Source organism: Nilaparvata lugens, chromosome 7, assembly GCF_014356525.2.
Source record: "Nilaparvata lugens isolate BPH chromosome 7, ASM1435652v1, whole genome shotgun sequence".
NCBI lineage: Eukaryota > Metazoa > Arthropoda > Insecta > Hemiptera > Delphacidae > Nilaparvata > Nilaparvata lugens.
The window spans coordinates 31,242,706-31,269,743 of record NC_052510.1 but is presented as its reverse complement, the minus strand read 5'-3'; the positions used below and the strand labels follow the sequence as shown (position 1 = coordinate 31,269,743).

Genomic DNA, 27,038 nt, shown 5'->3' with positions numbered 1-27,038 from the left:
ATCTTATAAACTATCATAGCTATTATGACTTGAATAATTTGCCAAATTTTTGACGATTGATGTTATAAATTTTGCCAACATCAACTTGAAATTAATTTTATTGAGTTAATAAGATTATATTGATGTTATTTCTGAAATAAGCCATCTATTAGCCTAGATTATGATTTAATATTTTGAGAACGTTTAGTAAGTTACAGTTTTTTATGATTTTTGAAAGTGTTTCCCAAGAAGCTTCTGTATAACTGTATAACTTAAAAACACTTATTTTGTTTCCTTCAAGTAAATCTTGTAATGGAATTGAAACCCAAGTGGACCGCAATCAATTTTGAATGTTAGAGGAAAACCGAAAAGCAATGCAGTATTATTGTAGATTGTGGGACTCCTCAAACATTATTCCAATTACTGCAACAGTAATTGGAATGGACCGATTGGTTACGGGGAGAAACAAATTAAGAGCTCTCTAAGCAAAACCGTATCAATTTACAAAAACGAACAGCTCATTCATGTTTATTTGGTTCTTGATGAACGGCTAAACCAATCAGAGGGAGAAAACAAAACTGATGTCTGGTGTTGTAAGATAGCGATTCAAAAATTTCTCTTATCGAGAGATCGTATTCAATGTTGAATAAATGGATTGCAAAAACCATTTTTCAATTGAAGTTCTCCAAAAAACTGACTGCATTTGATAAAGCTCTTATTTATTCAGACAAAATTTCATTCCACGGTCGAGAGAATTTTGTTTGCTCTTGAGATAATCCTTTGTAGATTTCCATATTCTGACTGACTGGTTGAATAGGATTGCTTATTGAGAATTGAGTTATCTCACATTGGAGTAGTTCCGTGTTCTCCTCTTGTGAATCTATTCTGAGAAAAACAATCTGCATCAGAACCAGGCCATTGAAAGCTTGAGAAATAGGAGGCTATGTCTCTATCTAGGGCTTATTTTAAATAATATTTGTTCAAATGACATCCTCGGAGCAGCCAATTTGTTTTTCAGCCTTATCTGAATACTTGCTATGAGATTGATTGAGTAATAGGCCAAATTGTCTCTTATTTCTGCATTAAATAAATATGGACAATTTGTGAAAATCAAAGCTGATCCACTTTACGTTAATTCTCTTTGTGAGCAATCCAGCATTTCACGAGTACAAGAATTCATACATTCATATTTTAGTTAATCAGGTTGAAAATATTGATTTGAAGAAGCAACTCAATATGTTTGAGCATAACAAATTATGATTATATTGAAGACTTCCTACATTACTTGATGCTGACTCCACTCCTTCTATCATACTATTTCCTTAAAAATACTGAACATTGATAAAAATTTGATGAGGAATAAATTTTGCTTGGAAGTACTGTATTCCGAATATTACAAAGATGAAGCGAATTTCGGCATTTGACGATATACAAAGTTGGTGAAAAATATCAAACAGCTTAATTTCTCTCTTACAAGGATAATTTAACAATAGTTTGTATATTATAGAGTTGAAATTTATGGAGCATGTATTCTGGCTGGGAAGTGATTGCAGGAAGCCTTCTTGGGGCCGTGTTGAACCACTAACTCCTGTTTACGAAGGTAGTGGTTGAACAGCTCTGCAAAACGTGTCGAATTTAACACAGATGACAGATCTACCACATCAGGTCTGGCAGCTCAATTAAAAAACACTCTGAAATTTAAGTGAGCTGTATACCTATAAAACAAAACTAATCTGCCTCAATCATTTCGAGTTGGATCAGAGATCAGAGATAAGATTCAGGATCAGAGATGCACCTGGTGATGTTTATTTTCTTTATTTTCACTATTATTCTTCAAACTTATATTTTGTCAATATTTCATGAGAAATACCATCCTGTATATCCTGTATATACCATCTTTTACTTCTATTTAGATTTTCGATGTGGGAATAGTAGGATCAACAATACATTTTTTCAACTATAGAGTTCAAACTAGAGTTAAATCATTATTTCAATAGTTTGTAATAATTATTTTAAACTTCCAATGGTAGCTGTAAAAATAGAACTAAGGACTTCTGCTTCTGCAAATATTGACCGAATAAAATATATAAAATTTTCCATGTATTATTTTAACTAAAGGATTGATTTTCTATTATTCCCTCATCTTTTACAAACCATCAATGACCATTCAACTCTCTGTTTTGAATAATGTGTATTCTTTGAATTAAGAATGCATCTCAAACACTCCTTCAATTCAATTCCAATTGAGAATAGACTTGCCTGAACATTAATTGTTTCTCACTCAGTAATTTTCTTCCTTCAATTCTCAACTTTAACATTTCCGGTCGTCCATCAATGACTACGGTTTCTAAATCTACTTTATCATTACATTTTTAAACTGAAAATACTATTAACTCAATCAATTCAGATTTATGTAGTTGAATGAAGGTGACATTCAAACTGAAGACAGGTCGTAGTGGTTGATTATTATCGCCCTAGTGTTAATTGGAGTTTGGAGCATTATATATTATGATTGTAGTCCAGTCAAATGATCATTTTTCAGGTAACAGCCCCGAAAGAATTTTTCAAATTTACGATCCTGTGTGACCACTCAATCTATTGGAAATTTCATTGTCTTTAATTTTGTAGAGAATGATTTTTTTCGAAAAAACCGAGGTATTCGAAATAGAATGGAAAATTGAAAAAAGTCCCATAATTTGGGGGTTTTTACGGGTGAAGCCGCCCTCTGGCGTGTCAGAAAATTCAAGATTCGAATCCAACGCCCCAAAATACATATGAAACCGACGAGAAAAATTCTTTCCTTGCTGTTTCCTGAAAAATGACCATTTGACTGGACTAATGATATTTTTTTCATTTTAGTGGGGTTGTGATTATTTTGAATACATACCGATCATGGTGCCGACAATTAGAGCCACCCCACTGAAGAGTCCCACCCGTCTCTGGAGGTGAAGAGCGTCATCCTGAGTTGCGTCCGCCCTCTCCAGCTGGTCCCCCCCAGCTGCGCCCCCCATTTCGGAGCTGTCATCCTGCCCCCCTGCCCCCCACAGCCCCCCATTGGCATCTGACTCCCCAGTCCCCCCTGGCCCCCTGCCGACTGCTGCTGCTGCTGTTGCTGCTTGTACATTGCTTCCTGCAAAACACCATTACACATCATGTCGATTACTTCCTATCAACAAAAGCACATTAGTCAATGATAATCCAAGTCTAGAGAAAATAGGAACATGAAAATTATATTCACTTCAATATAGACACGAGACTGAGTGTTCGCCGCTAAAGCTTTCAACTTGTTTAAAAGCCGCACTGACTCACTGTCAAACAGGACTGTTATAAATTGTTCAAGCAGTTCTGAAAAAAAATGACACCAGATGCATTATCACGCTTTACATATCAAGATTTCTTCAAAACCAAATAAAGAAGCTAGATACATTTCTTGTAAACTGTAGACCAACCAGTTGATTAGTCAATGGTGAATCGTCTAAAGTGACTATCTTCAAGTTTTTTTAAGTCATCTTACACATGATGCATTCTGCTGATGTATAATCCAAGCCCAGTGTTGCTTATAATTACTGTTCCTGTTCTACTGTTTCCTGGAGAAAATGTTCAGTTTTTGAAATCGAATTTATTTACTCAATTCATCTATTTAGTTTGAAGTATTCAGCCTATAACAACTTTTGTAGTTTATTTGACTTAAAATAATATCAAATAGATGATAATCGTAAATAGATGATCGTAAATAATATCATTATAGATGAATTTGAAATTCCATACCGATGATAGAGAACAGCATCAATAGCTGATACTAATCCGATGAACGACACCTTAATGTACAAAAATATTCGCTTAATCGCTTGAGATCGGAATTGCTTCTATTATTTTGTGATTGCCGGTCTGTTAATAATTTGATCACTTCTTGTCTACTAGGATAATTGTGAGTGAAGTATTTCCAATTATATGCATTTATGAGTAGATTTAGCTCTCATTATTAAATCCAGTTGTTACCTTACAATCTCACTGATCAGTGGAGCTGGTATTACTGGTAGAACTGTCATACTCCAGAAAATAGTGTTAAATCGGAGAGAATTATAAGGAGAGTTTTGAACAAATTGGGGAAGCTTGACGGTAGACTTATCGTTTCACATCTCGTGGCTACGAGTTGCATGTCACGCTGACATTTGAGCGATGGAGTTTCATTTCCGAAAACATGAGCAAATGTGTACAGACTTCGTAGCCCGAGATGCTTGCTGAGATTCCCCAAGTGCATGTAGAACTTTCAAGTTGTTATACAGTTGATAGCTTGATCACCTTCAGTTAAACAGAGTGGGTGAAAAGTCCGAGAACGGCTTAATATCTCATTCACAAAGGTAATTTGACGGTGAGTCTGATTGGGGATCCTACTCAAATTGAAAAACTACTCTATTATGACTTTAAAAATCTGGTCCGCCATCTTGGATCCGCCATATTGAATGCAACTTTATTTTTTCAAATAGGAAGGTGGTCATGCGATACACATTTCAATATGGAAATTCAAGAAAAAAGAATGGCAAAAACCGCATATCGATATCTCAAACCGTTTTGAAAATATTCACTTTATTAATCAATATTATTCAAAGCTGAAAAGAGAGAAAAAAGTCCAAGAATGGCTTAGTATCTTATAAAAAAATGTGATTCCAAGGTGGATGTGATTGAGAATCCTACTCAGATTGAAAATACTACTTAACTATGACTTTAGAAATCTGGTCCACCATCTTGGATCCGCCATTTTGAAGCAGCTTTTTTTTGAATAGGAAGGTGGTCATGCGATACACGATTTCGAAACTGAATTTAATAAAAAATGAATGGTGAAAACCGCACATCGATATCTCAAACCGTTTAGAAGATATTCATATTATTAATCAATACCACTTATGTATTCATTCATTTCTGATTTGCATGGTATTGACTAATAATGTTACTCTCATCTTCTTAACAGTTTGAGATATTGATGTGCGGTTTCGCCATTCATTTTATCTTGAAATTCTGTATTGAAATCATGTATTGTATGACAACCTTCCTATTTAAAAGAATAAAGTTTCATTCAATATGACGGATCCAAGATGGCAGACCAGATTTGTGAAGTCATAGTAAAGTAGTGTTTTCAATTCGAGTAAGATCCCCAATCACACCCACCATCAAATTACCTTCGTGTATGAGATATTAAGCCGTTCTCGGACTTTTCACCCACCCTGTATGGGAAAGTTACTTATATCAGGGGAACTGTGCTTCGCTCAAAACCAAAGGCTTGGGATGAACGTTTGGGAGTAAATTAAGATTATCTCAATTTAATTTTCATATTATTCGAATATTAATCGAATTTAGTATTCACTTGTGAATTACCTATATCATTATGAACCTTAAATTATTAGATTTATCATGTCATATCATATTTGTGTCATGAATATTTAAAAGGAAATAGGAGCAGCTCATTGAATATTATGTTACTCTCAATTTAGCTTCTAGCTAATTTTGTGATATGAGAATATAAACATAGAGAAAATATAGCATAAGCTATTTATACTGAGTGAGTCATATAATTATGTGTATGGAAACCCTTCAATAAGATGGAAACTGTTGTAGATATAATACAGTAACTTTCAAAATAAGTTAGTGGTCAAATACTCTACCTTTTGACGTACAATTGAATTTCAATCCCTCATAAAGGGGAGAATAGGGATTGTAAATCGAATATTTTAAATGTAAACAACCATTGTGTGGTGCATAATTAGATTTCAAAGGCCTTTTTAAAACAAGAAAGATGGCATCAATAAAAATGTTCTTTGATACTTTTATCGAAAATGGCGGCTGATTGAACTTTATCAATATTATTTCTTTAAAAACTAAAACTTCAATCAGCCGCCATTTTGGATAGAAGTATCATGGAACATTTTTATCGATGCCTTCTTTCTTGTTTTAAAAAGTCCTTTAAAATTATGTACCATACAATGAGTGTTTACATTTAATGAGGATTTACAACCCCTAATTCACCCCCTTATGAGGGGTTGAAATTCTGTGGTACGTCAAAAGGTAGAGTATTTGACCAATAACTTATCCTGAAAGTTACTGTATTATATCTACAACCAGGACCTCCTATATACTATTTTATTTTGTAGGCGCAGGTCCGGTATATTGGAAGTCCTGCTACAATAGTCTCCAATTTATTGAAGGGTTCCCATACATATGACTCACTCTGTGTATCATGACTTTTGCTATCTTTTCTCTATGTTATAAGGCTCTTATGGATGCGTACAAAGAGCCAGTGAGAAGCCAATACAACAGACTGGACAAATTAGTCGCATTAGTCACCTCACTATCAACGTCACATTTAACTACTGATGTAAACAAAGATCAATACTCAAATCTGCTTTGCTTTGATATCATCCAGTTACTTTCGGTACCTATTCTTCCAGATATTTCCTTAATCATGAATTTTTCAAATAACGTCGCCGGATTTGGTAACTCAACAGCTGTTGACACTCTCTGTTTCGTTGTCAACAAACTACGGAAAACACTCTGCTGCTACTTAAAGGACGAATAAATCCTTTTTAAGGGACCTTCAGCGAGTTTTCCCAGAGTTGGGACCTGTACCAAAATATTTTTTGTACTACGAACCTACTATATTCCAAATTCAATCAAAATGGCCCCAAATCAACTTTGCCAACCACATGATAGAATACAGTCTCACTTATATACTGACATATAGCCTATACAAATTTGAAAATACTACACATGAAAACAAAGTATCCGAGCTGAATACCCTTGAACAATTTGAAATATACAAACAGATCCCAAAAACATCCTCAACAAACAGACACATTTCAAATGCCACAAGCTCTTCAATCTCCTACTCCACCAATAACCAGAAAATGCAAATATTCCTCGCCGCCAACAACCATTGAAATAATCCCACCACTCCTACTCCTACTAACCAGTGAGTATAGAATGTAATATTCATTACATTATAATGTAATATATATATATATATATATATATATATATATATATATATATATATATATATATATATATATATTTTAATATACATTACATTCTATACTCACTGCTACTAACCATCTTCTAACCGACCATAAATGGCAATGTTTACAAATAACGTCGCCAAAGCAGATAGCAAACTCAACAGCAGTTATTAGTCTGTTGCGCTCAAGTCTGTACGCAGCCTTAGGATTCTGGAACTATAATAATTCTACATTGCTGCAATAAACAATCATCTTCAGGCTATTTATTAACACTCATAGGCACTGAATGATTACAATTATGATTATGCACTCTTTCTATCATAGGATATGTCTTTTTCAAATGATAATTTTCTCAGTCCTATTTTTCAAGTTATTGATTGGATCAGATCAATTTGAGTGATCTTTTGCTGTGTTAAAAGTTTCGACCTTGAACCAATTCTGCAGACTATTTGATCGTTGGCCATTTCCTCATTGATTCAGTGTTGATTATTTATTGGACTAAAAATAGGTTGCATAGCATTACACCCTATGATCCCTGCGTTTCATCTATGATGCCACATTGCAACACAAATTTAAAAATCAATAGTCCATTCTTATAAAAAACCTTCAGACTCGTCAGGATAAGATTCTTTTCACGCAATAAACAAGATTAGAAGTTAACATTCAGTTCAATAACTGCAAATGAGTACATTGGGAAATTAATGGCTACTCCAATGGGATGACGGTTTAAAGTATAAATAATTTTTCCTTTTATTAAGAATAGAAACTGAAAATGATTCATGAAATGTAGAGAAATATAAATTTTTCTCTAGATTTCAATTCTAGATAAGAAACTTGGGTCGTTTGAAAAGCCAATTCAAATTTCACAGTCGTAAGTCCAAAACATCAGCCATCAGAATTAAAAATTTAAATCACGTCATAAATTGGCATAAACTTACTCTCTATCTGTAACTATCTAACTATCTACTAACTATCTTACTTTATAACAATCTGGAATTTTACTTTATAACACTGGAATTGTCTATTCAACTATTGTACATGAACATATTATAGAAAGTCGGCTAAACGAGGGAATTAAATGTACAGATGTGCTTTTATGTTTACATTACTATTTGGGTTGAAATCTTTACTTTCAATTTTGCCAATTTAAGGAAGTACACATGAATTAGATTTTTTTTTAGAATGCTATTCTAATGACATTCATTTAAGAGAGTTGAGTATTGGAGCGTAAAAATAAAAACTTATCGGGGTTATTTATTAATTATGTTGTTGATGTTTTTGGATTGACAGATAGGCGGCAACATAGTGGTGCAGGTGCAATGTTGCTGCACCCAAGGCCAACGAGGAGTCGCAGGCTGCACCACGCGTACTCAAGATAGCCGTCACCGTCGGCCACACCGTCAAAATTTGAATTTGAATTTGTCCATTTTATATAGTTACCCTCTTCAATCACTTGTATCAGAGTAATGAAACATTATTTTGAAGATCAATAAAATTATTTCCTGTCACTTATTCGGACATTTCGCTCCGTTGGTATCAGTATTGCAGATGATATTATGAAGATCTAAAGATGAAGATGATTTATATGAAGATGATATTCCCCTTCGAGCTTTTAACATTGGACCTTTCTTCTCCCAGTTTTTAGTATCGATTTCTTATAGCCTGTGTTCACTCTATTCAGTGGCGGTTCTAGACATAAAAAACTGGGTAGGCAAAACTTATCATACTGTAGGTCTATTCATAGACCTAGGGTAGGGCTACTTAAGTAATTCATGTAAAAAAGACGTCAAAGCATATAGGTATTAAATGAAGATGTATTAATAAATATAAAAATTGTTAATACTCATATTTAATTGTTCAATTCGACACTATTTTGCTAATAGGCCAACCATAATTTTGCTGTTTTAATCATTCTTTCAAATAATATTTCAATTTGATAGACTATTTATTTGGAATATCGAAGGAAATTTCTGAAATAAATACACATTTTAGTATTCATGAAATCAACGGTTTATTACACTTTAACATTATTTAGAACATAGAGTAATACATTTTATATTTACAACTGTAGTCTTCTTTGCCCAACATTGCTGAACGCCTCTAAGATTTTTTCAGGGTTCTTAATAGATAGATAGATAGATAGATAGATAGGTAGATAGATAGATAGATAGATAGATAGATAGATATTCAATCCATTCAACACAGTGTACTCATTATTACACAAGCAAACAGTTGAACGTCGTCAAATTATTACAAATATAAATATAGTCTACTAATTAAAATAGTAGCGATTCCTTCAATGATCCTCCAAATACTCCTGCACCGTGTAGTAGGCTTTGTCTATAAAATATTTTTGAAGGTCGGTTTTAAATCTATTAAGAGGAATGCTGGTGGATGCACGCTTTAAATGTATAGGAAGCTTATTATAATATTTGCAGCCTGAGTAACTAGGCTTACCCTCAAAAAGCTTCCTCCTATGCGGCTGAATCGCAAAGTTGTCTCTGCCTCTAGTGTTGTAGGAGTGCGTATCGGAGATAAGTGTCAGGTCCATTCTATTTTTTACAGTATGCATGATCATTCTAAACATGTAAATCGAAGGCACCGTCAGCAGCGACAATGATCTGAACGCATCTCTACAGGGGTGATTAAATCCAAGGCCCGCTATATACCGTATTGCCCTCTTTTGTAGTACAAAGACCCTCTGCATATTTTCCTTTGTGGTACAACCCCAAAGCTCTATACCATATGTGAGGTAACAGTAAAAAGTAGCGAAGTATGCAACTTTAACGGTGTTTTGTGGGACATACTTCGCAAGATTTCTTAAGAGGAAGAGACTTTTACTTATTTTCTTCACAATATTATCAACATGCATTGTCCATGTCAACCTGTCATCAAAGTACACCCCCAACATATTAACTGTATCCGTGCACTCAATTTCATCTTCTCCAATACAATCAGCCTTTCACTTTCCTCTCGTTCAATAGATAAAATTGAAAGATTAGTTAGACGTTGTGTTGTCATTGTAGACCTGAGGTATGTTTTCCCCGTTTCAAGCATAGAAAGCCCTGCGTTCACGCACTGCGAATGTGGCATAGTAATAGAATAGAATAAAAACAATTTTCTGTTGAATCATCTAAAATATAACTCATGACTATAAACATTTAAATATACTTCCAAAATTTATTTTTTTTATTTAACATTTTTAGGTTTACATGAAAATTTTTAAAAAAATCTCATAAAAACTGGGTAGGCGACCGCCTACCCAGCCTAGGCCTAGAACCGCCACTGACTCTATTATTTCTTGAATGTTAGCAATACCTGAAACAACCCATTATTACCATCATATTTTGGAAGTATATATAAGGAGCGCAAGTAGGCTACTCGTCAAGCAGTCAGCCAGCAAGCATAATATTCTTCTATTAGGCTGTTATTGCTCAACTAACAGGCCAAATCGAAATTCCAATTTGTTTCACTTATTCTTGCCATAAATATTATAGTGAGTCACATTTTCTACTATCTCATAAGATAAACTGAATGAGATCGAGAAATGAGTTTGCGAACTAACTTCAGCTACAACAGTAAATCTCTGTTGATTTACGTGCTTTGGTGGTTTTTATGAGCTCAAAGTTGAAGAACTGTGCCAACCACATATTTTCTGCAGAATGCAGAGCAATACTTTTAATGCTTTCAAGTTCAACTGAGCAATGTAATCACTAGTATTACTTGCATTGATGAGAAACCTTCCAACATCTTTCTCTGTCACAAAATACAAAAAGCTACAAAAAATCGATAGAGTTGTTTGTTTAAAATGACAGTTCGCATGAAAAGCGACAGTTGTAAATATTGTTCAGAGTTGAGTCTCTGTATACAACATCCATTCAATGACTTATTTTTTAGGATCTTGTTTAGGATGCCCTCTGAAAATGACTGATTATTATGAATTATTATTTTATTCTCATCTTGACACTGTTTATATTGTATGAATGAAATGATACATAACGAATAATTTGATTCGATTTAATTTCATTTCACAATGGGATAATGAAAGTCACGAATTTTAGTAAATCATCCAACTTAGTAATAGCGATATTTTTCTTTCATATTATTGAATTATTATGTCATTAAGAGGTAATACTAAGTATTTTTCTTCCGTGCTGTAGCTTATATTAATAAAAAATATTTTCGAATTTATTCTCCTCTTGTGATGTTAGAACAAAAAATTCATCATCTTTGACGAATACGTTGAATTATCACCAATTCTCTTACCACTGGTTGAGCAATCACCCTGGAATGAGTAATCATGAGGAAATAAGGTTGAAGTCTTTGAATACATCTCAAATGGTGATGAAAGAAAAAAAAATTGGAGATTGACTAAGCAAGTGATGAAACCCCAGACTCCATTTCAACCACTGAATGTTATTTTTTTTTCTTGTAATTTATCAGAACTTTTTGAGAAAATTTATGACAAACTTCATAAAATCAAAAACGCCTTAGTCCGTCACGAGTTTTTATCACTGTACCCAATCTGTCAGGACGGTTTTTATTATGCCAAGTCATAAAAAATAGGATTGATGAAATCGGATGAATATGAATTCACAATGGGATCGTTCCCTGCTGGAAAAACCTATTTTCTCGGTTGTCCTACTTTTTCATGATTCATTCACAATGTAAATTTCATATTGTTTCACAATATCAACTCTACTAAAATCATTATAGTGATGACTATACGATGTTCCGCAAATAGGATTTTATAGTGTCGAGATAAAACCAATGTCAAATTCAAATTCATTTATTGCATGAAATAATAAACAATTGAATATACCTCACAGTTAGTACAATTTCAAATGAATCAACATGTACACTTATAGGTTATAATCTATCGCATATGATCAAAATAAGTATTGTACAATAAAGACATACTAATCCTTATGATACTAAAGTGAAAAGAAAAGAAAAATTAACATGCATCTCGTCCACGAAGGCTTAAGCCTGTGTGTGGAGAGGAGTCTGTTCTTTATTTAGAATAAAAACTGTTTTGGTTTGAGAAGGATAAAGTAATTCTTGAATACTGAATCCTTGAATAGTTAATTCTTGTATTATAATGAGTTCAATCATTATAGAAAAATTACTGAGAGGATGATACATCTCGAGAGCATTGATGCAACCCAATGAAGAACCTGTCACTGGAAAAGTATAAGTTAAAAACAATGTATACATGAAGCGTTAAAGAAGAAAGAAAAAATAAATAAGAACTAAATAAACAGATGAAAACTGTAATATAATTTGACAACTACAATTTTTTAATAACAAAGTTTGATGATGTTTATTCCGGCTCACTATATATTACATGGCTAAGACATTGTTATAGTAAAGGTATATTCATACTATGTGCAAATTACGGGATCTTAAGTTGATAATGAGTTATAGGTAATTAGAATGAATTATGGCTTCTATGTTTTCCCTACCAATCTCCCTCAACCATATTTTGATGTGTTATACGCATAAGGTGAACAGTTATGGGCATTACGAAGAGTGGAAGGAAAATTTCTGTATAAAATTTGTGCAATATAGTGACTGTTTGTTGTTGAGTGAGTTTTAATAAGTCTCGGAATTTCAATGCCAATGGAATTTGCTGAGCGTGTTGCGTGATTGTGATTTATTTTTTTCAGACATATTATCACTGTTTACACGAATGAAAAGTAGTAAGCTTCCGACATACAGTTGTCGAATGTGAAGGACATTAAACTCATCATATATTTCATGAGTCGGAGTGCGAATGGGTTTACTAAGAGCTGTTTTTATTATGCGTTTTTGAGTGACGACTAAAGGATTCAGAATTGATTTATAAGCTCCACCATGGGCTAAAATTCCGGTAGTTATAACAGATTGGACATAAGCAAAATATACATTTCTTAAATCATCTTTCGATAGAAATTGACGTAAATTTAAGAAAATGTAGATAGATCTGCGTATTTTGTTTTTCAATTTGGTTATGTGTTCTGACCACTTTAATTTATCATCAACTATAACGCCTAAATATTTATAAGAGCTAACTCTCTCAATGGACTCGCAATGGCAATGTATATTATTAGGACTTGAGCAAGAATGTAAAGCTATTGAATCAATAGGAGGCTCCTGACTTTTTTGCAGTGAGACTTAAATAAATTTGGATTTTCCTATATTGAGTGTCAAGATGTTCTGATCGAACCACGCCTTCAGCATGTGGAGGTCGCGGGATGCATTTTCATGCATTTCCTCTGCCTGTAACATGCAGCGCTGTATCATCAGCAAATGAAAATAGATTGCCAGTGAGAAGTAGTTTCGCCAAATTATTAATATAGATTAGGAATAATGATGTTCCCAATGTGCTTCCTTGTACCACACCGTAATCTATAGGATTTAGGCTACTCTCAACTCCCATTATTTGAACTGCCTGTTTTCTATCAGTTAGGTAGCTTTCAAACCAACTCATTTCGGACTCCTATAAGCTCTAGTTGTTCCATTAGATTTGATCGATCAACTGTATCGAATGCTTTAGCCAAGTCCAGAAATATTATACAGTTATTTAAATTATTATTGAATGAACTATTGACTTCTTTGGCTAAATTATACAGTGCATCTGATGTGTTTTTGTTATTCCTGAATCCGAATGTCTGTTAAAATCTCATTTGCCTCGATATAATTACTAAATTGAAACTTTAATTTTTTTTCTAAAATTTCTGAAAATATGCTTTAAAGGGAAATGGGTCTGTAGTTATTTTTTTTGAGATTTATGGCCATTTTTGTAAAGAGGAAAAACTCTATTTTAAAACCGTCTGGGAAGATACCTTGTTTTATGCTCAAATTGTAAATATTTTTAAGTAGAGTTAGGAAAATATTAATATATTTTTTAAAAAACCTGGTTGGAATGTTGTCATATCCGGGCGCAGACATGCCTCTCAGTTTTGAAGTGAATGCGATAATATCATCTTCACTTATCGGTAAAAAGTGGAAATTTGTGTCGAGCCTGTAGTTCTCATCATTCAAAACTGGAGCATTATTAGAGTTCACCGCCTAGCCAAATTTTCCCCCACATGTGAAAAATAGTCGTTAAACTCATTAGCAACTGCCTTGATTCTCTCTGTTGAAGAAATTGAGCTATTATCAACTATTTCAAACTGTTCTAGTGGGAACCCATTTTCATGTTTACCTCTACCAGATATTTCATTTATAATGCACCAAAACTATTTTGGATCATTACCACTTTCTTTTATTTTATTTTCATAGTATTGATTTTTAGTAGTTTTCAATAAGTTATTTAATCTGTTTGTGAAGTGAGTCAGTAATTCTCTATTAAAAGGCTGTTTCTTTGTTAGCTTAAATAATTTGTCTCTCTCCCCAATTGATCTAACTAGTCCATTCGATATCCAGGGTTTAATTTTTCTGAATCGAAAGTTCTCTTAAACAACAAGTCTTTTAGATTTTTCTATATTACATTTAATGATGGAGTAAAATTTATTTGTTGCAATGTTGACGTCTTGCTCCATGATACCAGAGTTCCATGTTTCCTCTCTGAATGTATCATTATGAATATAGTACTTGGGAAGATCAGAACTGCTATTATCTATGGAACTGGAGGTAATTTGAATTGATACTATGTAGTGATCAGTTATTGAAACTTTAACAATAGCTGATTTTATTTGAATTAATGTCTACATTGTTTATAAATATGTGGTCAATCAGGGTGCTGCTAGTTATTGTTTGTCTAGTCGGTTTATCAATGCAGTTGATAAAACACATTTTCGTAAAGCATATTCAGATATGAGTCAGTTTGCAAGTCATTGTTCAGTATGTTTATGCTTATATCCCCTATCAATATATTTGTTATACCTTTTCTCTTTTTGTTATTGAAATGTATATTAAGATTATCAATGAAATCAGGAATGTGAGAATCGTGATTACGATAAACAGCAAGGATCGAGTAATGTTTTCTATCATATTGAAAGTTAATTTCCAAGGCATTGACCCCACCAATGTATATGCATCGACCTACTACAGATAGTGAATCTTTGACAAAGACAAGAACTCCATCGTTTCGGTTGCGCTTATCATCAGTTTGAAAAGTTGTCTAGCCATCTAACTGTTTGTTATCATCTACATTGAGCCAAGTCTCAGTCAAAACGATAATGTCGGTTTCACTATCCAATGAGTTGAGTCCTACCAGTAAATTATCAATGTTCTCGTTGTAGCTTCTAATATTCGAATGAATCAGCTTCAAGCCTCTCTCATTTGGGTTGCAAAAATGATTAAAGGAATGAAATGTATGTCACATACAATGTAATTAAACATCTCTTTACATGTAATTAAATTGGAGTTTTCTAATTCTGAATCATACCTATTCATTCCGTTATTCAGCCAGAGTTCTGCCCGCTCCGCCTGTTATCATCAAGTACAATGATAGTGTGCAGTTTATTTAAGATGAAATGTAAGAATGTTATTGTTGAGAATTAAAAGGATTTTCTCTAGTTTGAAATGATCAATAGTTGAAGGAAGATTCATATTTTATCAGAATCCGATAAGGCGGTCATGATGTTTGATTATTTTCACCACTATTAAAGAGGTACTGAAGAACACTTTGAATAGAATAAAAGTTATCATACCTTTCGGTAGTTAATAGATGAGGTAGTAGTAAACTCTTTCCGGCAAAACTAATCTTCGTTCAACTCGAACGACAAGCCAATTGTGAACAAAACGGTAATGTGAATATTAGAACGATTATTGAGCATGGTGAAGTGAATATGAATATTAAAAAGTATATATAATGCTGGATCATACACTTTTCACATTACCGTACCAAGAATAATGAAAAATATATATATATATATATATATATATATATATATAAATAATAAAATATGAGAATAATGCCAGCCGAAAGTTAAGTAAATTTACTCACCCAATTAATAATTTGAATTATATAATACATATGAATTATAAATATTGATTAAGTGTTTCAACTTATTCAATGAATTAAAATCAATAAAGCAGGCAAATTTGTATCCATTGATATTGGAATCGAAGGTAAATGTACAATATAAAAACTCGGAGACCTAACGCTCTACAATAACTGATATCAGTAGAATAAATATTATATAGCAATATCAGGATAAATAAGTATGTACATATTTTAAAATACCTTCCCTCTATCCAGCCTGATAAACTATCACATACCTTTTTGCGGTTATAGAAATATCATGACTATAGAAATCCTAAGAGCAAACTTATTAATTCATATTTATATCTTTTTACATTCAAGAAAAAGTTCAAGAAAGTTTATCTTCGACTGATAAGTTATAATGATATAGTAAAGTGATTTGAAGAGTGACGTTGTAGAATAAGAAAACGATTAATTTGTGTGAATATTACCCTTGGCTGTGGTGGTGGTGGTGGTAGTGGCGGATTTGGGCGGCGATGCGGCCACGGCGGTGGCGGAGGCGGAGACAGAGGCAGGGACGTTCTCAGCTGGGCTATGGCGGATGTGTGTCCACATATCAGATTCTCCAACTCCTCCAGGCTGCCGATTCGATAAGTCCATCCGGTCGCGGTCAGCTTACATAGGATCCTTCCGTCTTTAACCCAGGCGAACGCGATATTTTTCTTAGATACGAGTTCTCTGGCTTTTTTGTACACCTCGCTCATTTGTTGTGTGAGGTGCTCATTGATTTATATGGTCGTTGCGGGAAAGCTATTTTGAAGATCTTTAGCAGTTAGTCTCGCCTTCTTTTTCGCCATCATCCAGTCCGATTTTATATTTCTTGATACAAAGTTTACAACTATAGCAGATGTATTGTCCTTATTGTTCCTCATTTGAAGTCGGTGGGCCGCACACCTTTTCACTTCAACAGACAAGCACTCCCTCCCATTTGAATCATTCAGGTTTGAAGGTTCAGCATGATGTCCCGTCACGGCAAACCTGATATAGTTGGACTTAGTCATATTCAACTTCAATGCATTATGACCAAACCAATTGTTGAGTTGATGCATAGCCGTTTCAGCCCTAATCATAACTTCGCTATCATCCTTACCAGTAACCAGAACCGTTGTATCATCAGCATATAAAATGAGCTTGCCATCTACTTTATTTGGCAGGTCGTTTATAAATAAATTGAAAAGAGTCGGTCCAAGCACAGAGCCCTGTGTCACACCTTGCTTTACTCTTTCCCATGCTGAAAATACCAGTGAACTCCCATTTCTCAATTTAACTGACTGATATCTATTTTCCAAATAGGACACGAAAAATTTCCCTGCACTACCAACAAATCCATAGAATCCAAGTAGAATCCAAGCTTATTCAACAACAGCTCATGGTCCACCATATCAAACGCCCTGGATAAATCGCAGAAAAGCCCCAAAGCCTTCCGCGATCCATCCAGAGCATCCAACACATCTGCTACAACTTCAAATATAGCAGACTTAGTTGACAATCCCCTCCTGAATCCAAATTGTTTGTTATGAAAAATGTTATTCTCATCTAAGTGAACCATCATCTGCTCAAACACAATCTTCTCAAATATCTTGGAGAATACAGTTAAGAGGGCAATTGGTCGATAATTTTTAAGATCCTTCCTATCTCCCTTCTTGTGAATTGGTTTGATCAGAGCATACTTTAATTTTTGGGGAAAGATTCATTCCTGCAAACACCTATTAATAATAAATGTTAGAGGCTCCAAGATAATGGGACTAACCTTCTTTATCACTCGTGATGAAATCTCGTCCCACCCAGTTGAGCCAGAATTTTTCAAGCTATTTATGGTTTTCCTAACTACATTTCATTTAAATGAGTGACGAGTGAAATACTTATATCCTCAACAAAATAACTTGCTAACTTGTAGGTTAATCACTGTCACTAATAGAATCTACAACTATCCGTTCTCATCGATAGCTGAGTCATTCAATGAATAAATAACAAATTAAATATCAATTATTAAAGAACTTGAAACCTTCCTTTCCTAAGAAAAAACAATATTCCAATGTGAATACTTAGAAGTGTTACCAATCTGTGATCAGTCTGAAATTTGAAAACCTCATTCCTTAGCACAGCGGGTAGGGGTGGGGACTTTTATATGTTCACCTGCTTACTGCCCTAAACAGAACTACGGGGTCCAAAATTGTCTTCTAAACTATTCCCTGTATACCCTTCTTTGAGCATTCATTGCTTGAACTACTACCTTACTACCTTATTGAAAAACATGTAATTGGATTCAAAATGGCGGATCCAAAATAGCGGACCAAAGTTTTGAAGCGACAGAAAAGAAGTTTTTTCTAATTCGAATAAAATGCCCGGATCCTAGATTGATCAGAATGAATTAAACATAGTCAGAGGTGTGGCATTCCATCATTTATGAGATTTTTTGGCTCTGTTGATGAGGCTACTTCGGTTCATTAAGTTTAAGTGGTAATCTTACATATAAAATTTAGATATTCAATCTTTTACTGAGATATCCTGTATGATTAACAGATCATCTAACAGGTAGAGAATGATACTAAATTAACAGAGAACGAGTTTTGAAAAAAATTTAAACCACTTGGCAGAGCTTTAGTCCATGATTGAATTTGTAAAGCAATCCAAATTTCAAAACCATGTCTCTACTGATGAGCAATAAAGTTCTGCAGGATTACACAGGTTTGCCAAATTAAGAATGCAACTAGCTAGCAAGTACGATTCAGCTCTCAATCTAACTCCATGTTTATGTGATCTATTCTTAGAAATAATATCTTAAGACTTGACTCCACTTCATTAGAGATCTCCTTCAAATATAGAGCTTTAATCAGCGTAGTTGATTTATTGCATGTACAATTGAAATAAACTGTTAGAGAATAACTGCCATCATTGAACTTAATCAACTTCATTTTAGCCGGTCATCCAAGACATGCTATGAACAGTCATGAAAATTGGAATTTACAATAACATTTGAAACAAATGTGGTCCAATTGAAGTAGCGCATGATGATATGACATGTGAATGCATTTTTTGTAAGCAATACATGTTAATGCTTCGATGCTGATGGCCTAGCTTTTAATATGATACCAAAAGTATCAGTTTTATGATAAAAAATTGTAACTGTTTAACAAAATGGTCAACTCATTAGACTATGTAGCCCAACTTCGGGTTGTCAAAAAAACTAATTACTTCGTATCTGTTACGAAATTTTAATATAAATTATTTTACCTATGTCTCAATAGCTCATTCTGAAGATTCTAGATTAGATAAGAAACTCATACATAGGTTCAAGTCATTATATGGCTTCCTGATGGAATGAATTAATAATTGGGAGATATCATTAAATAAACGGTGATCGTCTCATTTTGAAATGTAGAAAATTTATCAAGCTTCATTTTGTCATGTCGGTTGATCGCATTTTTCCCGAAATATAAGCATTTAAGTAAAAAACTACATTGAAAATGCAACCACCCTCATACCTTTAGTAAAGGATGGGGATGGGGACTTTTGATATGTTTACTCACTAACTAGTTCAAACAAAACTGCAAAGTCAAAAATTGTCTTCAAAACATTCCCTTCAAATTGCTTTGTCAATTGGTTTATTTTGCAAAATTGGAGATTTCACACTCAACACGAGCTGCTGCAACAAGTCGTAGTTAAATGCGTAAAATTGTGAAAGTATACATCAATTTGAAGAGAATTAAATGTTCTATAAGCTCATAATTAGCATGGATTTTTTCCTTCGATTTTTAAAAGCAAAAATAGCAAATAATTGGAGACAACCCAGTTTTTTCACAAAAATGTCACATCTTCAAGAGCAAATATCTAAAAAACGATAGAAGATACATATAGAAATAATTATACGGTAAATATTGTAGGAAATTATCTAAGCTTATATTTTGTATAGAATAGACATGTCCGTAAGATGCATAGATTTCAAGTTATATGCAAGAAACCATTAAATAGAATCTTGAACCACCCTCAACCCCTTAGCACAGTGGGTTGGGGTCGGTATTTTTCATATGTTCACTTACACGTCCTTACTACCCTAAACAGAACTGCGGGGTCAAAACATTGTCTCCCAAATATCTCCCTCTATAACCTTTCCTTTACTGGACTAAAGGTGGTCCTTTAAAGGTGGACTAATTGCGCAAACCACGTATTGGTATTTCATATAATATCTCATTATCTTGGTATCTCTTTATATCATTCATATATTCGAATATTAATAATTTTGAAACGATGTGCGGTTTCCGCTATTAATTTTCTCTTGGTATTCTGTAACGAAATCTCATGATATGTGATAAAATATATGTGATTTCATAACGGAATCATATTACAATTTCCTCATTTAAAAAAAGTTGGATTCAAAATGGAGGACCAAATTTTGAAGCAACAGAAAAATAGTTATTTTTTATTTTGAATAAAATCAAAATATAGATCATGGTGGATCTCTTTCATCAATAGATCATAGCGCTGATCATCCTTTGGAGAAATGGCAAAAGTGAGAGCTGTCTGCTCTAAGAAAACACCAACAAAATAAATCTCTGCTATTAACGGGCACGATTTGATGAGTTGATGAGCTGCAGCTAAAATAACGTTGGACCTTACGAGTCCTATAAAGCGCTCAATAAAATCGGCAAACGGTTATGTCTTTTAGGACATCCAAAATACTCGCGTTCTATTTTTGAATGAAGCTTGTGACTGAAAACACGTCTCAGACGCTCAAAACTGAGTAACGCGCTTTGACTGCGGAGACTTGGCTGATCGCCTGTTAGTAAACCCGGCGCTGGCTGGCTCTGGCTGTGCAAATAAGTTTTTACAGATGCTCAATTCTTTAGAGCGTCTATAAAAATGAGATCTATACAAATGGAGACTTCCTCACGAGAGATTTTATTGAGTACAGTACTCATACTATTTCAAGGATATGCTTCTTATACTAAAAAAACTATTAAATACCCATGAAGAAAGCTGAAAACTCAACACATTATTTTGGAGTGATGAGTGGTATAGCCTAGGCACCTTATATCAAACATAACTTAAAAGCACAAAGCTGAGATCCCTGGAGACTACTTGAGATACTGTGTATCGCTTTAAACTGGTCAAACTCAGTTTGAAAACTTTTATATAAAGAATCCATTCTGTAAGAATTGAAACTAAATAAATTCAACGACGGAACCGAACTTACCAATATTCCAGAAAAGAATCATTAATCTCTTCTGATAAGTAATCTTTGATACATAGTGATAATGAGTGTTAAATAGATATAATGGAAATTTTATTCTTAAGACGATGGGTTGGTTGATTTCACTCTTTTAAGAAATGACGTAAACGAGAGAATAATTATGCAATAGCATGGGAATACGTAATCATTGTCTGAACCTTCAATTGTCTACATATTAATTCCAATGAATTAAATGAGTAATAATGTAGTTTTGATAAAACAACAAACTCAATATTCATGCGATCTGAACTCTTTAGTAATAAAGCACCAAAAAGGTCCATTGATTTGGTTCATATACCTACTCGTAGCAGGAGTTTCTGAAGTTAACCTTTTTCACAGTGAAAGCTACTAATTTCACAGTGAAACTACTGTTTATAATGCTCATAATTTTCCTCAACGAGGAATATGTATATTGTTTATTATATTATATATTGCATATTAATATGTATATTAAAATTTGTCCTCAACAAGGAATTTATACAACACTCATTTAGTAAAATTATAAAAACTCAGAAGTACGGCAGATTCTATACAAGAGGTAACCAGTAACTGAAAAAAATTATGAAAAATATAGACAGATTACCAATAATAAATAGAAAGAGGACAGTGACACAAGATTTTAGGTGATGAGCGTCGTGACTTCGAGAGAAGACACCCGGCTTGTAGCTTGTGCCAACTGGGACGGACCACCATCAAACTGCTTCATTACAGGATGAAGTCTATAGACTGACTATAGAAGAATGATTTAATCTTATCAATTATCGATCATTTTTAATCGATCTCAATCAATAGAAGGTTTAGGCGTACCGTAATCAATGACTTTCCCCAAATAAAGTCTTTATGAACAAAAAGTCTTTGAATTGAACGTAGACTTTAGATACTACGAAAAACGTAATCATGTGACTTCCTGACGAGATAAGAGGCCAGTTGGCATGTGTATGGTGAGCCAAATTCGAGCACGAGTCGGCATTCTGATGCAATTGTCGAGATCAATTTGGCAAGTGAATGATCTGACTTATCATTTATCAGGTGTACGTATACTTCTCTTGAAGTGTAGGCTATCATCAAGATAGCTTGGAAAAGATTCTGTACTGTATTATTCTAGGAAAAAAAGAGGAGATCTATGAGAAAGTGTGAAAGTAGAACAGGAAAATGGCGTGGCAATTTGTGAACGAACATAACCCCTACATGGTTGATATAAGCTGCGAGGTTTCGTTTGATTGTAAGGAACTTCCAGCTGAAAAGCCACCTGTTTTTAAAGTGGGTGATTGAAAAATGGAATAATGAAATTTACCTGGAGCCCGCCGAGAGAGATTACAGCTTTTGGACTCAGTAGTAGTGAACGTACACGTAAGCAGATCCTTAAACTTTGCTCTCATCCTCAGCCCGACGGCTCTTTCATACTGAGCATGCCTTTGCGGCCACCAACCCACCATGCCCATGCCTGGCCCGGCACGGCTCAATAACGGCATTTGCTCTGCGCATGTCCAAACAAAAACCTCACTTCTAGCTTGGCGCCAAATGAAAGCAGCGCGAAAACGAGCGGGAAAATTTGGCGAGTAGCGGGAGATTTTACCCTTGGTGCTCAAGTCATGTGTTGAGGCGTTCTCGATCCACTCTACCCAAGGAGGCTGCTATTATTCATTCCAAGCATATTGATTGAAATCGATTTAGAGATTTGTATTATACGTGTTATTTATCCATTTCAATAACCTGTTAAGATATTCTTTATAAATAATTTCAATTTGATTTATTTAATAAGATTTGAATGTACATCCGATTTGAGCCTATTTGATGGAGATTATGTACGAAGAAATCAATAAAATAAGAATGGGAACTTTTTCAATTCAATTCAATTTATAATACTATCCCATGAACACTTGGCAAACCTGGGGATGAGTCACAGAAACTTAAAACACACACAAAACAAATATAAACTAAACTTATTTTGGAACAGATTATTTAGCGCTGCAGAAACTCACCAATTAAGTGAAAATGTTTTGTATGGAGTAAAGTATAAAATGAGTACCTTTTTTTAATTTTCCACTCACAGCATGTTTCAACAGTAATGTCATTATCAAGTGAGTCTCCTTGATAATTAGAGTATTAAGGAGTATGCCTCATCAATTAATTGTTTTTTCAACAACCTACTGAACTTCTTTGCCATTGGTGTTTCTCAGATCCTGTGATTTTTTCAGTGCTATCAATCATATTGATAAATCTTGATTTGTGGTTGGTTGCGAACCACCAAAAATCAATTTCCTTCCAGGGAAAGAGCCAACAGGTGGTCAAGATTACACTAGTTCATAGGTTGGTGAAGAATAGGTCGAATAGTTTGGTGAAGATCAAAGCAAATTTGTGAAGTCGTTTGAGAGCTTGAATTTAAAAAATGGGAAGTGAAACAGGATTGAGACAGACGAAAGAATCTAATCTAAATTCTTTGGATTGGAATATATATATTATGGTCTTACTTTGGTACAGAAAAAGATAATTCAATGGAAATGAATTGTAGAGGAAAAACAGATTGGCTTCAATCATAACATACAATAATTCTTCTGTTCTATCTATAATATTATTGACCTGAGACCAATTGGCCAAGATCTCTCTACAATTGAACAGTTTTTCTCCAACTAATAATCACTGCAAGCAACAGTAAATATTATTCACTGATGGGAGTGGATGTTATGAAAGATTGGAGAAGAAATACTGAAGAGCTGGGGGAAGAAAATCTGAAGGGTTGGAGAATATTTCGCTCATTCCGTCACAGGACTTTTTCAGTTTTATCAAGAGCCTATCTTCTGCTGATATTTACGTGAACATGAACTCGTGGATACAACATCATTTTTACTCATGTTAGATATTATCTCTTCAGTGAATCTGTGACTATACTAGAACTGTAACTACAGTGAGATTCAATGAAAACTGTCAGCATTGGTTGAATGAGAAGAATATGTTATTTATAAGGAGATTCACTTTAAACTTCTGAATAATTTCATGAGTAACAACAATTCTTCACATTTTCTAAACTCTGAAGGTTCGAATTAAATGTCACTACATCCAACCTTGTCCCTTGCTATCAATTTCCCAATAAAGGTCAGGATTGATATTGTGGAAGGGAAGTCGAGAGATTTGTGGCGAGACCAGATTGCACGTGAACTTAGTCGGGAGGTGCAAAGAGCAGACATCACGTCTGTCCAGTGTCCACTCTAATTGAAAGATTAGTTGCCGGTCCCTGAGTGCAGCTTTTCAATTTATTAGTACTCGTACACGTGGGAAGGCTGCAATGGTGATAGATTTGCTAGAAATCGATGAGACACCAGACTGGAAAATGCAATTTACCTGAATGGAATTTATCATCAAGAATTTTCTTCAAATAAGTGAAACAGAAACTGAGCAACCGTATGAGAATGCTATTTGAATTGAAAGGTGTTAAGTCTTGTTTCTATGTAAATATCATACGAGCAACTTATGAACTAGAACTGATAACGGAATGATAAAATTGAAATTCTTATCAGAGTATAAGAGCTGGCGAAAACCAAGAAATAGTTGGTATACCTTAAAGACCCTCGAATATTATTCACATTAGACTATCCAGCTATAAAAAAGTATTATTGATATTTTTTATGTAGAATATTACACACACACAAACACATTTCCAGCTGAATAGGATACGAATAGAAACTCATTGGATACACTTTGTTCTAAACTGTTTTAGGATTACCACTTCCTTGGCATAAGTGGTAGCCCTCTATAATCCGGTCCCAAATCAACGTATACATAGCGTTTTTCTAGGTGTGATTCCTTTGTTTGAATAGAAAAATTCTTCATTAAAAGCCGTTAAAGACCACGATTCTTGCACAGGCCAAATATTGTAAAAAAGTAAAAAAGTAAATTCGTATGGCTTTTGTTGGTGGGGAGTCCCTTGCGGGAAGGTCCCACCGCCTGAATATATAATTTAAGCCGTCAATGGGCCTTACGACTGTCATACTTCAGCCGGCACCGACAGTTTAACGTGCCCATCCGATAACAAATATTGTAATAAAAAGGGGATATAGTAGTGATCAATGGAGACTAGACTAAAGATTTTCTTTAATTAATGGAAGGAACTAACCAGTATTCTTATATAATATTAGCTTAACCCTAATATCCATGCCATATCGGAGAGCCCTGGACTTACATATATAGCAGTATTCATATTTCACATATACATACTGTGATGAACATAAGAAAAATATGTCAAATTGAAAGGCATTCTTGCATCATGCACATAAACGCTTTCTATGCGGTACGTGAGTGATTTTGAATATACCGCTCTTCAAAGATATGCGTAGAAGATTGTTGTTGTGATGTTAGGAGGCAAGAAATGCCCTCATATTATGACAACATCCAATTTTGTCTGGTACCGTATACAGAATAGTTGTCGCCTGGCCAAAGAATAAAACAGTGAATTGTAAACAGTGGCCTTGAATTCGTAACACACGTTCTAGTTACTGTATCGGCCACTACCCAAGTCATCAGTAGTTGTTTACAGAAACTGTCGTTTAAAAAAGATGTTGTCTCCCCCATTGAGTCGAATTAAAAAGTCAATTCTTCTGTTTATTCTAGTCAGTTGGGTTGAATTTCGTTTTAAAACACATAATAATTGATATTTTTAACATAATAGATTCATCTACAGTGATAATTATCTTGGTTCAGATAATCTTTTTTATCACTTTACATCAATAACATCATTATTAATTTAACATATCTTTCTAATGATAAATAATTCTTTGATAACAAGATTCCTTACAAACAAGGAGCGTACAAGTGATGACCTAATGAGCGATAAATAATGTTATACAAAAATGACTGATCACTATCTATTAGAATGAAAAGTGATTCAAGTGTTATGGTAAAGGTGAAACAAATAAATTCTCTATGATAAGTGTTTGGATGGAGTTGGCGGGATCACTGGAGATAACATATAACCAAAATGAGTTTTTATTTCTATATTTCTCATTCGACTGATATAATGTAGAAGTGAAAAGTATTTTGCTCAATAACATTCAATTGTAGTGTAATTCGCATATCATATTTATAATAATTATTACTCTAGAGCAATTCGACAGCGAAGATAAACATCATTCCATGAATGCCTTCATTCTACTTTTAGAAAAAATCACTATTCTATGATGGTGATTTCGAGAGCCACGAAAACAATTCTACTGAATTATTGATCTCTTTGGAAAAATAATTAAATTGCACATAGCGTACATGCTGCATATTTTTTCTAAATTAATTGACCGAGCGAAGTGAGGTCTAAGATTCAAGTCGACGGTTTGGTATTTCTCTTAATGTTTAAATGTTCATATGTTGCGCATTTACAGCGAAACGCGGTAATAGATTTTCATGAAATTTGACAGGTATGATCCTTTTTTAATTGCGCGTCGACGTATATACAAGGTTTTTGAAAATTTTGCATTTCAAGGATAATATAAGAGAAAGAGGGAGCCTCCTTCATACGCCAATATTAGAGTAAAAATCAGACTATAGAATTATTCATCATAAATAATCAGCTGACAAGTGATTACACAGATGTGTGGAGATGCCAGTCTATTACTGTATTTGTATAAGGTGTATAGTTTTGATCAAAGACTTAAAGAGTTAACATGGATTTTTAGTCATTATCCGCCATTTTTCTCAAGAATATTACGGAGCTCCTGAAATTTTCCCAGAAATGAAACTTATGCCAGTTGATAGGGCTTAAAAATAGCTATCCATGGTATAAATTTGAAGAAAATCGTTGGAGCCGTTTTCGAGAAAACCGTGAAAAACATGGTTTTTTAGTCATTTTCCGCCATTTTTC

The 27,038-nt window shown here is 34.0% G+C and overlaps 1 protein-coding gene across 2 annotated transcripts in view; it reads right to left on the bottom strand.

Moving 5' to 3' along the window:
- The window catches only part of LOC111051089 (b(0,+)-type amino acid transporter 1-like), a 121,881-nt gene that overhangs the window by 54,814 nt on the left and 40,029 nt on the right, over positions 1-27,038 (bottom strand). Inside the window, exons 1-2 of one of the 2 annotated variants that reach the window (XM_039432553.1) lie at positions 22,488-22,680; positions 2,867-3,109 (exon numbers count right to left, since the gene is read on the bottom strand). In XM_039432553.1, the coding sequence (XP_039288487.1) occupies positions 2,867-3,109; positions 22,488-22,665 (421 nt within the window). In that variant the 5' untranslated portion in view covers positions 22,666-22,680. Of the gene's footprint in view, positions 1-2,866; positions 3,110-22,487; positions 22,681-27,038 lie in introns of those variants that run through there. The other variant, XM_039432552.1, reaches the window with a different exon arrangement.